Below are 12,125 nucleotides of genomic sequence, written 5' to 3' on the forward strand. Positions count from 1 at the left end.
TTCTGCCATTACCATAGTAAAACTTAAAACCAGTTACAAAATTCTCCAATACGAAGCCCTCGTCAAGAATGGTTCCGTCACCACTCTAAACTAAACATCATAAATGCAAAACTACCCTCCAACCTTTCCCTGGTCTGGAATCTCACACACTTGAGATTCGCGCATGTCTCAAAGAGCATCACGGGAGCATAGAAATTCTTTTAAATTACAGCACGCATTCGTTCTTCACCCAAACTTTGCCAACTGATGATGTTTTTAACAAAACGGAAGTCTATCGTTATGACTATTGGCCTCATCTGTTTCACATATCTTAGAGTTTTTAATTAATTTATTCTTCATGACAACCAGGGACAGAGTTGTGCACTTTTGCTTCCTTGTGCATATTTTAATTCGTTTTAAATTAATTTATTCTCATCCCGTAAACTTACCAATTTTTAAATTACCCAAACCCCAAAAAAATTTTTTAGTCATCAATTCACCCAAATAACAATTGCAGCTCGTCCAAGGTGAGTACCGTATATTAAGCTTTAGCTATTGAAACTTAGTCCAACAACACGGTACTTTAAGAATTCTATAATTATCTAATTATTTTGGTGTATAAAGTGCTGGAATAGTTTATTTTTTGAAAGTGCCCCACTTTTTTATTAATTTGTTGCATTGGCCCTATGCAACCTACCAATAGGGGGTTTGTTTTACTTGTAATGAATGGTACATTTCTGATTGGAAGTTTTTCTTCTAAAGACCACTTGACACAAGGTCACTGAATGAGGGTTACCTGCTGTCTGATGGTAGGACCATCTAGTTCTGAAACTGATTACAGTAGTGCCTTAGAGTTTTTAATGAATAACGGATTCACATACTGGGTGATGTTATTTGATTAAAAGCAATATTAATTACTCCAGATTGACTCATAGATAAACTAGTAATTTCTAGAGCCTGAGCCTCATCTCTGTTGCTGTCACTGGAGGGAATGCAGTGTAGCATAATGTAATTTTCTAAAACTATTTCAACACCTGTGTTGAAATAGTGCCCTGTTGCTTTATTAAATTACTAAAAAAAATTATTTTAATTTTTGTAATTTAACTTTTTTTTTTAATAAATCAAGTTACACCAATAGGGAAAGATGTAATTTTTTGTTTTTTTTATATCCATACTTCTTGAATTCTAATAGTGATTCAGATTGAAAGTCGAAACTACAAGAGGATTACAAAGATTTGTAATTTTTTTATTTTTTTGTGTACAGATAACTACATGCCTGCTTAATGGTTAATACTCTATTTGATTAATAAATGCTTATATTTAAACACATATCAAATAAAAATTATTTCTTTTTTAACTATAGGGAATGAAAGAACCATAATAGATGCTAATATAGGAAATTGGTTATGTATATCGTGCTAATTTCCAGCAGTTGCAAAATGAACATTTTTTTTTTTTTTTTTCCAGAGGGAAATGTCAAGATGGTGAATGTATTCCTTTTTGTGAGACCTTAGGAAAGTTATCCTGTATGTGTGATAGAGGTAAAAACATTTACTTGATATTTAATTCTGGTTAATAATCTTAATAATGCAATTGTATGTTAATCAACATAATATAAAAATTGTTTAAAAATTTTGTTATTTTAACATTGTGCACATGATGTATTTACTATGTATAAACATCTGTTTAAGATAAGGTTTAGAATTGAGTGACTATAACTCTTAATGCATGTTCATAATGTGTATAAGAATAAACACCCTCTGAGTTAAATAAAATTATTTTGTTTAACTCAACCTCGAGACTTTAAAAACTGAATAAATACTAATGAAACTAATAAAAGACAAATTCAAAATTACTTCATGTTCTTCTAGTCTTACCCTTACTGCTAGCTTTCTTATGGCACTACTAATCAAAGTATTTGTTGCTTGTATGAGGATATAGAAAAAACAAATGTTGCAGAAAATCAGTTTATAGCTCATAGGGTGTTCAAGCCCCTCGGTAGCTAGGGTTGTCTCCCCCCTCTCTTTTTCACTTCCGTAGAAGAACTGTGAGGGAGAGGTATTTCTTGGCAGTTTATACCAATTACAGCAGACATTTCAAGGCAAGGGTACCAGGGAGATGGTATTGCTAATGTAACAGTTCTTAGGAGTAACTCTCAAAAACTGTAATCCCAACAAATAATTAATAGGATCGTGTACACAAAAAATTTTTATAATTCCCCCCACCCACCTGCCCAAACACATGCACTTCACAGACCAGTTCCAGTTTGTATTTCCCCCTCCACCCTGAAATAGGTGAAAGAGTCAACAGACTAGCAAAAAACCACAGTGTGAACATTCATTTCGAAAGCAACAAAAATCTGAAGCAAAAACTCTTTCTCTTCAAATGAGAGAGATTTCTGTTGGCTGGATTACCGATGTCATAAGTATTATGACAGATGCATGTGGTCAGCAAACTGTAGACAAGAAAAGATGAGTATATATCAACAACTGCCAAAAGTGATGTCGCTTGTCACACTATAATAGTCAGTTTATATTTTCATCCCCAAGGTACTAAGTATAACCTATCAACATGATAGAAGGCACTTCCCTAGAGGCCTACCATATACAGAATAATTACCAAAAAACAATTAACAGAAGCATCAACAAACTAACCATACCTCCTCCCCACATTTGGAGAGGGGAGGAGGTATGGTTACACACTGGCTGTGACAAGGATCAGATGAAGACTCTGCAGGAAGCAATCAAATGTGCAGGTCACAAACTCAGAGTGCAATGACCAATTTTTGGATGTTCCAGAGATTAGTAGTCACAACTATGCCAATAGATTCAGTTTCAGACATCCCAGCTTCCCACTTTCTCAGACACCTAGTAAGCTCAAAGGAGATGGCTCCTGGACAACCCTTAGGCCACCAATTAGACTGTTCCCTGTGATCACAAGATTCCTTTTTCTTAAGACTTCATTATTCCTAACACTTCTTTTTGTCTTCAGTTAGAAGCAGCATCATGTAGTGTCAATTTTAGTTAATTTTTTAAAGTTTTTATCATGACTAAATTCAAAAAATAGCAAAGGCTTAATTTTTCAGTACTCACCTTGATCGATCTGCAATTGTTATGGTTTGAATGGCAACCAATCACCTAGCTTTAAGGTGATTGGTTCTTAAATTAAGGGGTGGGTAAATAGTAATTATGATGGAAACAGGATTAAAATATGCGCAAGGAAGTAGAAGTGCACTAACTCTGTCCTTGGTTGTCATTAAATTGGATTAAATTGGGAATCTCTAAATAGTGGATAAGCCAAAAGTCATAACGAAGGACTTTAGTTAAAAAACGTCTTCAGTTGGCAAGTTAAATGAAAAGGGAACGCATACTGTATTTAAGAAGAATTTTGTATTCCTGTGATGCACTTTGTTACTTGCAGGAATCTCAGATTGGTGAGATTCCAAACTGGAGAAAGATTGAAGAGGAGTTTCGCATTTATAATATTTAGATCAGGGTGGTGACGAAACCATTCTATAATGAGGGCTTCGAATTGTAAAATTTTGTAACTGTTTTTTAATTTTAATATGGTAATAGCTGAGTCAACTAAGGGAGTATGGTTGTTGGAGTGGGCACGTAAAGTAAGTTCAGCGCTAGATTGTCCAGTTCTGAAGCTATTGTAGTGATAGTATGCTAGATCTGTTATGGTTTGAATTTAGTTGACTCTGGTATTGGATGATTGGGTTGAACCGAATTTGGTTGTGGTACTACTACAGGCGTTACAATTGTGTTGACATTTTATTAAATAAATAATATTAGTATTATTAATATTAATATTATTTATTTAATGAAATGTCAACACAATTGTAACACCTGTTACATTGGTAGTACCACAACCAAATTTGGTTCAAACCAATCATCCAATACCAGAGCATACTATCACTACAATAGCTTCAGAACTGGACAATCTAGCGCTGAACTTACTTTACATGCCCACTCCAACAACCATACTCCCTTAGTTGACTCAGCTATTACCATATTAAAATTAAAAAACAGTTACAAAATTTTACAATTCGAAGCCCTCATTATAGAATGGTTTCGTCACCACTCTGATCTAAATATTATAAATGCGAAACTCCCCTTCAGTCTTTCTCCGGTTTGGAATCTCACCAATCTGAGATTCCTGCAAGTAACAAAGTGCATCACGGGAATGCAAAATTCTTCTTAAATATAGTATGCATTCCCTTTTCATTTAACTTACCAACTGAAGACGTTTTTTAACGAAAGTCCTTCATTACGACTTTTGGCTTATCCACTATTTAGAGATTCCCAATTTAATCCATTTTAATGACAACCAAGGACAGAGTTAGTGCACTTCTACTTCCTTGTGCATATTTTAATCCCGTTTCCATCATAATTACTATTTACCCACCCCTTAATTTAAGAACCAATCACCTTAAAGCTAGTCACCTCTTGCCATTCAAACCATAACAATTGCAGATTGATCAAGGTGAGTACTGAAAAATTAAGCCCTTGCTATTTTTTGAATTTAGTCCAATAAAACAGTACTTTAAGACATACTATAACTTCTAAGTTTTTATCATGTTAAAATTTTAAAAAGATATTATATAAACTGTGGTTCTGTGGTTAAATTATCCACAGAAGATGTAGGGAAAACAGTTCTCAAAATATCTGAATTTATTAATGTTATGTTAATTTAATTATAGTTACACCTTGTTATGTTTATTCAGCATTGTGTAGTGTCGTGTACTTTTTCCTAGAATTCCTAGCTAGTTAGTTTTCAAAATGTTATATGCTGCTGAAGTATAATACAATTTGTTGCTTTGGATCCACACGTTCAGTATAATTTAAACTGATAGGAGAGCGGATAGCTTTTTCTCTGAATTGTACACTAAGAGCAGTTTTACATTTCTTTAAACAGAAGAAGATGCTTGTAAAAGGTGTTGTCGACCAAACTTAAATTCCACTTGTAGTCCTATACCACCGATAGAAATTCTTCGAGATGGAACCCCATGTATTCATGGATATTGTGAAAAGGTAAGAAGTAACTTAATTTTATGTATTTAATAGCAGTAGAGATAATTTGCCACTGTTTAAACAAGTTATGTAAGTTGTCGAAATATTTTTCATTTAACGTGTAATCCTTAAGAAATTCAGCTGCTGCCACTGAATTGATGTCTAAAGCCAATCTGATTCTCTTTGAGTAATTTAAAGTTCACTGTAATTTCCTTGTACAGTATGGGACCCCATATTTGGAATCCCAAAACCCAAGTTTGATGAGATTTTTTTTTTTTTTAAATCAAATTATTTGATGTTACTATAGTGTTAATCTGTCCACCTGTCTATAAGAACATGGTAGACAACCATTTCTTTTTATTTACTAAAGCAATAACTACATTCAATAAACGTGTAAATTACTGAATTTTATCTGTCATTCTCGTCTTTCTCTCACCCCATCTATGGCCTTTCCTTGATGGCTTTTTGTAGCATACTAATAGAGATTATGGGGAAGGTTCCTTCTATCCTAAATGGTTCACCTTTCACATGTGTTATGATTCACAGCAAATTTTTGCAATTCACTACACTTGTCAGTAACAGAAAAGTGATGTGTTCAATTTTTAACATTAGGAATAATAGGAAGCTTTCAACGTCTATTCCTCTATACAACATACACTGAGTGATCACTGAATTCTGACCACCCCTATGAAAACTGAATGCGACCCGTTGACCACATGAGGTACAAGAGTGCGGAGTTAGTCGACCTATGTAGCATAGATAAGGTGTCGGTGGTTCAGTAGGTAGTAAAATTCTGAGCATGATGGGTAAAAGAAAGGATTTATTGGACTTTGATAGCATTAGCATTAGCATTAGCATTAGTAGAGGCATTTGATGCAAGAAAGCAAGCTTATGCAGCATCAGCCAAAAAAAAAAAAAAAAGTAACATAAATAAATAAAAATAACCACTTCCACTTCACCCCTCTGTTCGTTCGAAATACCTGTCCAGCTGAGCCTTAAACTTATTTAGGCTATCAACTTCCACGACAAGGGATGGAAGTCTGTTCCACCCACCAACCACCCGCTGGCTAAAGGCAAATTTCCGCACATCTATCCTACATCTGTCTTTCCTCAATTTGAATTTATGCCCTCTCAGGTGATTTTTCTGAGCTAGAGGAAGAATCCCATCAGCATTGAGCATGCTCAAACCATTCAAGGCTTTGTACACCTCTATCAGATCACCCCGCTGGTGCCTAGTTTCCAGACACTGTAATTTGTAAAACTTAAGCCTTTCTTCGTAAGAGAACCCCTTTGTCCCATTCACCAATCTAGTTGCCCTTCTCTGTACTCGTTCCAGCAGCTCTACATCCTTCCTGAAATGAGGCCTCCAGGCCTGTATACAGTACTCTAGGTGTGGCCTGACCATTGCCTTATACAAGGGAATAATCACCTCCTTATCCCTGCTAGAAAAATTCCTATATATCATTGACAATACACCATGAGCTACTCTTGCAGCTCGTCTGCACTGCTCAGAGAACTTCATATCTGCCTGCACCACCACCCCCAGGTCCCTTTCATTCTCTACCACTGTCAGTGTAGTACCACAGAGTTGATACGTTGCTCTGGGGTTGCTGTTTCCCATATGTAGTACTTTACATTTGTCAATGTTAAACTTCATTTGCCACCTCGAAGCCCATCTGCTCAACCTTTCCAAATCCTGTTGCAGCAGCATAGTGTCAGTAGTGTCCTTGACAACCCTGCCAACCTTCGTATCGTCTGCAAACTTGGACATTAAGCCTGATATACCATCATCAATATCATTTATAAATACAGAAAACAATAAAGGCCCCAATACTGAACCCTGAGGGACTCCACTAATAACATTAGTCCACGATGAGCAGTGTCCATTGATTACCACTCTCTGTCTTCTCCCCCTCAACCACCCCTTTATCCATAGCAGCAACTTGCCTCCAATGCCACACTGCTCCAATTTGTGCAGCAGTCTTCCATGTGCAACAGTATCAAAAGCCTTTCTAAGATCCAAGTATATAATATCAAAGTTATTCCCTGCATCCAGTTCTTTTGTGACTGCATCATAGTATCCAATCAAATTGGTCAGGCAAGACCTGCCCTTAACAAAACGATGCTGTGTCCTAGCTATAACTGAAGTCTTGTCTAGATGATCCTGCAGTGCTTCTTTCACCAGTGCCTCCATTAATTTTCCGGGAACAGAAGTTAAACTCACAGGTCTATAATTACTTGTGTCAGCCTTTGATCCCCCTTTGTGAATTGGGGTCACATTTGCACATCTCCAGTCAATGGGTACCTCCCCTGAGTCCAAGGAAGCTCTCATAATTATGGCTAAGGGTTTGCTTACCTCCTTTGCTGCCTCCTTTAATATAACTGGATAGATCCCATCCACCCCAGGTGCCTTTCTTGTGTTTATCTTCAACAATTTCTCCTCCACTTTGCTCTCAGTTATTACAAGATTCTCTAGCTTACTGCTAGAGTTGAATACACCTCTGGCTCCAGTTGAATTCCCCTCGCTGAATAACTCCTCATGTGTGAATGTCGATGCAAAATATTCATTTAGTTTGTTAGCTACCCGAGCAGGGTCATCAATAGTTGACCCATCGATCTCAAGTGGACCAATCTGATTCATCCCCTTCCTTCTAGAGTTTACATAAGTAAAGAACTCTTTGCTGTTTTTCTTCGCATCCCTTGCCAAGGATCTCTCGTAATCTGCCTTCGCCTGCCTAACCTCCTTTGTAACTTGGTTACAGATCAACTTGTATCTATCATAGGCGTCGGTGTCACGTGTTAATTTGTATGTATCCCATGCATTTTTCTTCTCTGCCATATGCCTCATTAGTTCATCTGACAACCATTTAGGCCTAAACCTTGAACAATATTTCTTAGTTGGTATGTAAAGCCTAGTAGCTTCCACGATAAGTTCTTTGAATGCTTCCCATTTTGAATTTGCTGTTGGCAATATCATCAGTTGATCCCACTGTATAGAATTTAAATACTGTCTCAGTCCATTGTAGTCGCCTTTACGAAAGCAATACCCCTTCCCTTTACCCCTAATGGTAGTTACCTCTTTGAGTAACTCCCACTTTAGCACACTGTGATCACTGCCACCAAGTGGTTCATTTATCTGCAGATTCTTAATGCATGAAGAATCACTACTGATAATCAAATCAAGAGTATTACTCCCTCTAGTTGCCTCCCGAACATGCTGATGTAGAAAACAATCATCCAATAAATCCACAAAAGCCTTGCTACTGTGTGAGTGACCAGCCCCCAAATTCCAGTCAATATCTGGGAAATTAAAATCCCCCATTATAAGACTCTCTGATTTACTGGCCCATTCTATTTCTCCGAACAGTTTCTTATTATACTCATCAGAGTCATTAGGCCTATAGCACACTCCTACTCTCAATTTTGATCTCCCAATGCTTATGTCACACCAAACTGACTCGACACTGCACTGTCCAGCGATGTCGACTGGCTTCACTTCCTTGGATTTTATGTGTTTTTTAACTAATAGCATAACCCCTCCTCCCTTCCTATCCTGTCTATCCTTTCTGTAGACATTGTACTCCCCAAATTCCAGTTCTGCATTTCTTATATCTGTGTGACACCACGTCTCTGAAATCCCCACAATATCTGCCTTTGATGTTTTGAGCAATACCTCAAATTCATCAAATTTATTTACTAAACTCCTAGCATTGGTGTACACACAAGTATACATGCACCTGTTCTTTTTCTTAGCTACCCTAACACAACCCATGTGTTTACTTGTACCCCAATGATTCCCAGCAGTCTCTGAAATATCCTGCATCTTATTTTCCAGGCTGCGGCTCATTCCAATAGAAGCAGTGCAAGAATCACTTTCACCTCTGCCAGTGGCTACTGTTAATCTATTAGTCCTTGTATCCCCCCAATCTAGCAGTTTTCCGACCCACCTAACATTGCCTCGATAGCATCAGCAAACATTCTTGCACCCTTTCTATTTAAGTGTATCCCATCCCTGTAGAAGCAGTCTCTCCTGTTAACAAGTACAGACCAGGCTGAAAAAAATTTTACCCTTTGAGCCCTGCACAATCTTTCCAGGGCCGAATTGATTGACAGGGCTCTCATCATATACTCCCTCCTATCGTGTCTGGGCAGAATTGCAGATACTTTCAATGTCAACCCTAATTCACGGCTTTTTTTCATCAGTGACCTGTACTTGTCAAGTAATTCCGCCGGTCTCCTACTCTTAATGTCATTAGTGCCAACGTGTACAACTATATCACCTTTTGTGCCCTTAAAAGATGATATCCGCTCTACAACGTCATCAACTTTTGCCCCTGGCAGACATACCCTGGTCCTATTCCACCTATCCTTTTTACAAAGCATGTTTCCCGTTTCCCTGACAATAGAGTCACCAACAACTACTAGTTCCTTTGGGACCAGCGCATTCTGCCTTGGGGGTTGCCGCTGTGTTCCGCGATGACCAAGTGCAAGCTCTGGCATTGGTGTGGGCAGCTGAGAGCTTGATGGGCCCCTCACTTGTAATCCTTCGAGGGCATCCACCCTATCCTTCAAGCTCTCATATAGGCCCCTTAACAACGCTGAGTTGTCGCCTTATCTCCTTACACTCCTTGCATCGCACACACACAAAGACATCCCCCATGGCAGTATCATGTCCCATACTTGACTGCTCCTCAAACATCAAGCAAATAGTGCATCTTACAAGGCTGTGATTCAGAGGACAACTGCCCCCCTCAGTTCTCCCCTGGGCCACAGCATTCCCATTAGCTTGAGCCCTTTGCTTTGCTGCTCTGGTTTGAGTCATGATTTAGATTTACTTTCAATAAAATTTCAATTTCTGTACAAAATTAAATCCTAAACTTGTATCCAAACACAGTTATAACGCTATATTTATGTTTCAGTAACGAGTGTTATCTACGGAATATTTACGTTTCAGTAACGAGTGTTGTCTACGAAATATTTACATTTCAGTAACGAGTGTTATCTGCGAAATCCCTTTATATAACTTTCGTATCAAGTTATGTATTAATTATTTGTTTTTACTAATTATTTATGTTACGTAACCTAAGTGGTTATATGTATAATTAATTATGTTAAATAAAATTAATTATATTACGTTTGTAATCTAAGTCGTTATATGTATTTATTTAAACGTACAATTTAACTGCTAACGAAGTTCAACTAACGCTATCTAGTACGGTATATCGTATCACAAAGGCGGGAAAATTACGAACGGTTAGCGGAGTTGAAACACGTGGAAACCTTTACCGATCCTTTTATGCAATTACAAGGCCGAGTAAAGAATAAATACACCAAATTAATCAGAAAATCACAAAATAATGTTATACTACTAAATTTAAATCAAAAGTTTTAGAAAAACAATAATTTCAAATCAATAAATAAGAAAAATCCACTTAGCGGCTTTGAAAACGACCGTCTCTAGTAGCCTCGTCAGCAGACTCCCTTGATAAAGGACAGATTGTGGGTACTCAACGAGCTGGTGCCTCGATTTCCCAAACGATTGAACTGGTAGGGTGTTTGAGAGCTGCCATAATTAAAGTGTACCAGGACTGGTGTCAAAATGGTGAAACAATGACCCGACTACAAAACTGCAAAGGTCAGCGAAAGGTTGGTGTTAGAGGTGAGCGCCGGGTCCGACGGCTCGTATAGGTGAACAAGCGCAGCACTGTTGAAGAGTTGACTACCCAATACAACACGGGCCAACCCGGAACAATATCTGGCATGACCATGTGTTGCATGCTCATACGTATGGGCTATACCAGCAGACGACCTCTCCTAACCAAGGTTCAGCGACATAAAAGACTCGCCTGGTACAAAGAGCATGCAAGTTAGATGTTAGAAGACTGGAAGAAGGTGTGCTGGTCGGATGAGTCACATTATTTACTCCACACCGTGGATGGTTGTGTACGGCTTTGGTGTCAACAATGTGAGGCTCTTCATCCATAATGCATGGTATCAAAAGTGCAGGCTTGTGGAGGCAGTTGTATGGCGTGGGGCAAGTTTCACTGGCAGGAACTTGGAGTGTACACCCCCACTATGTTACACTTTTTCCCGAGTGGTGATGGTGTCTTCCAGGATGACAGTTCACTGAGCTATTGGGCACTTCTTGTAGGAATGGTTTGAGGAACACAGTTCTGACTTAAAGCATATCAATTGGCCTCCAAACTCCCCCGATTTCAGTCCCATAGAGCATTTGTGGGACACTATGGAAAGGCATCTGAATACACCAATCTCCTCCATACCCGCATTGCTGACCGCATTACACACAGCTTGGTTGGCCATACCTTCCGAATGCTTCCGACATCCTCTTGAATCAATGCCATGTCGGATAGCTGCTGTACTGAGGGCAAAAGGAGGACCCACGACGTATTAGGTAGGTGGTCATAATTCAGTAATCACTCAGTATATCCCTTTGGGTTGTTTAAAAATTTTTCAAAATGGTATGTGACTTCTTAATTAATTTCGATTGGGGCTTTATATTTTATTTATTTTTTATTAGTGTTTTTTAAAATAAAAAACGTTAAAAAATTTTTTTTTTTCCTTTTTTTTTATAAAAAACAACTCAGCTGCTCTTTCCCATGATGGATACTGCTTTTTCACACCAACGAATTTTGATCAATGACTCAAGGGGACACTTAGCTATTAAAATCAATAATTAAAATTAAAAAAAAATTAAAGGGAGAATGAAAAGCAAGCAAAAAAAAATGCAAATCCATTTATTTTTATTCCTTGATGAATGGTTAAAAATTATTTTTAAAATTCTTTTCTGATGATAACCAGAAAATGTGTGAGAGGGATTTTATGACATAACATCCCTATTAAATGCAGTGCAATCCTCATATATCAAATTTTGTTATTCTGTAGTTTTGGATATAATGTCAGTGTGATCATGTCTCAGAAGAAGAAGAATATAAAAAATAATCCTGTTTATGGCAACCATGCAATTTTTGCAATCAACAGCAAACACTACTTGAGAGAGAGAGAGAGAGAGAGAGAGAGAGAGAACGAGAACAAGTTAATGCAGTGGTTTTCAAATGTGGACCATTGATATGTTGAATATTCTGCTTGCCTATCCCCCTTCAATTGGAGATG

At 37.7% G+C, this 12,125-nt stretch overlaps 1 protein-coding gene across 1 annotated transcript in view; it reads left to right on the forward strand.

Annotated features, from left to right (window-relative positions):
* Positions 1-12,125, forward strand: part of Tace (ADAM 17-like protease Tace) — a 204,686-nt gene that overhangs the window by 133,056 nt on the left and 59,505 nt on the right. Inside the window, exons 15-16 of the mRNA XM_090385593.1 lie at positions 1,447-1,520; positions 4,900-5,015. Coding sequence (XP_090241719.1) covers positions 1,447-1,520; positions 4,900-5,015 — 190 coding nt within the window. The remainder of the gene's footprint in view (positions 1-1,446; positions 1,521-4,899; positions 5,016-12,125) is intronic.

The sequence above is a fragment of the Mastigoproctus giganteus genome, chromosome 12 (genome assembly GCF_048544385.1).
Source record: "Mastigoproctus giganteus isolate SK-2022 chromosome 12, ASM4854438v1, whole genome shotgun sequence".
NCBI lineage: Eukaryota > Metazoa > Arthropoda > Arachnida > Uropygi > Thelyphonidae > Mastigoproctus > Mastigoproctus giganteus.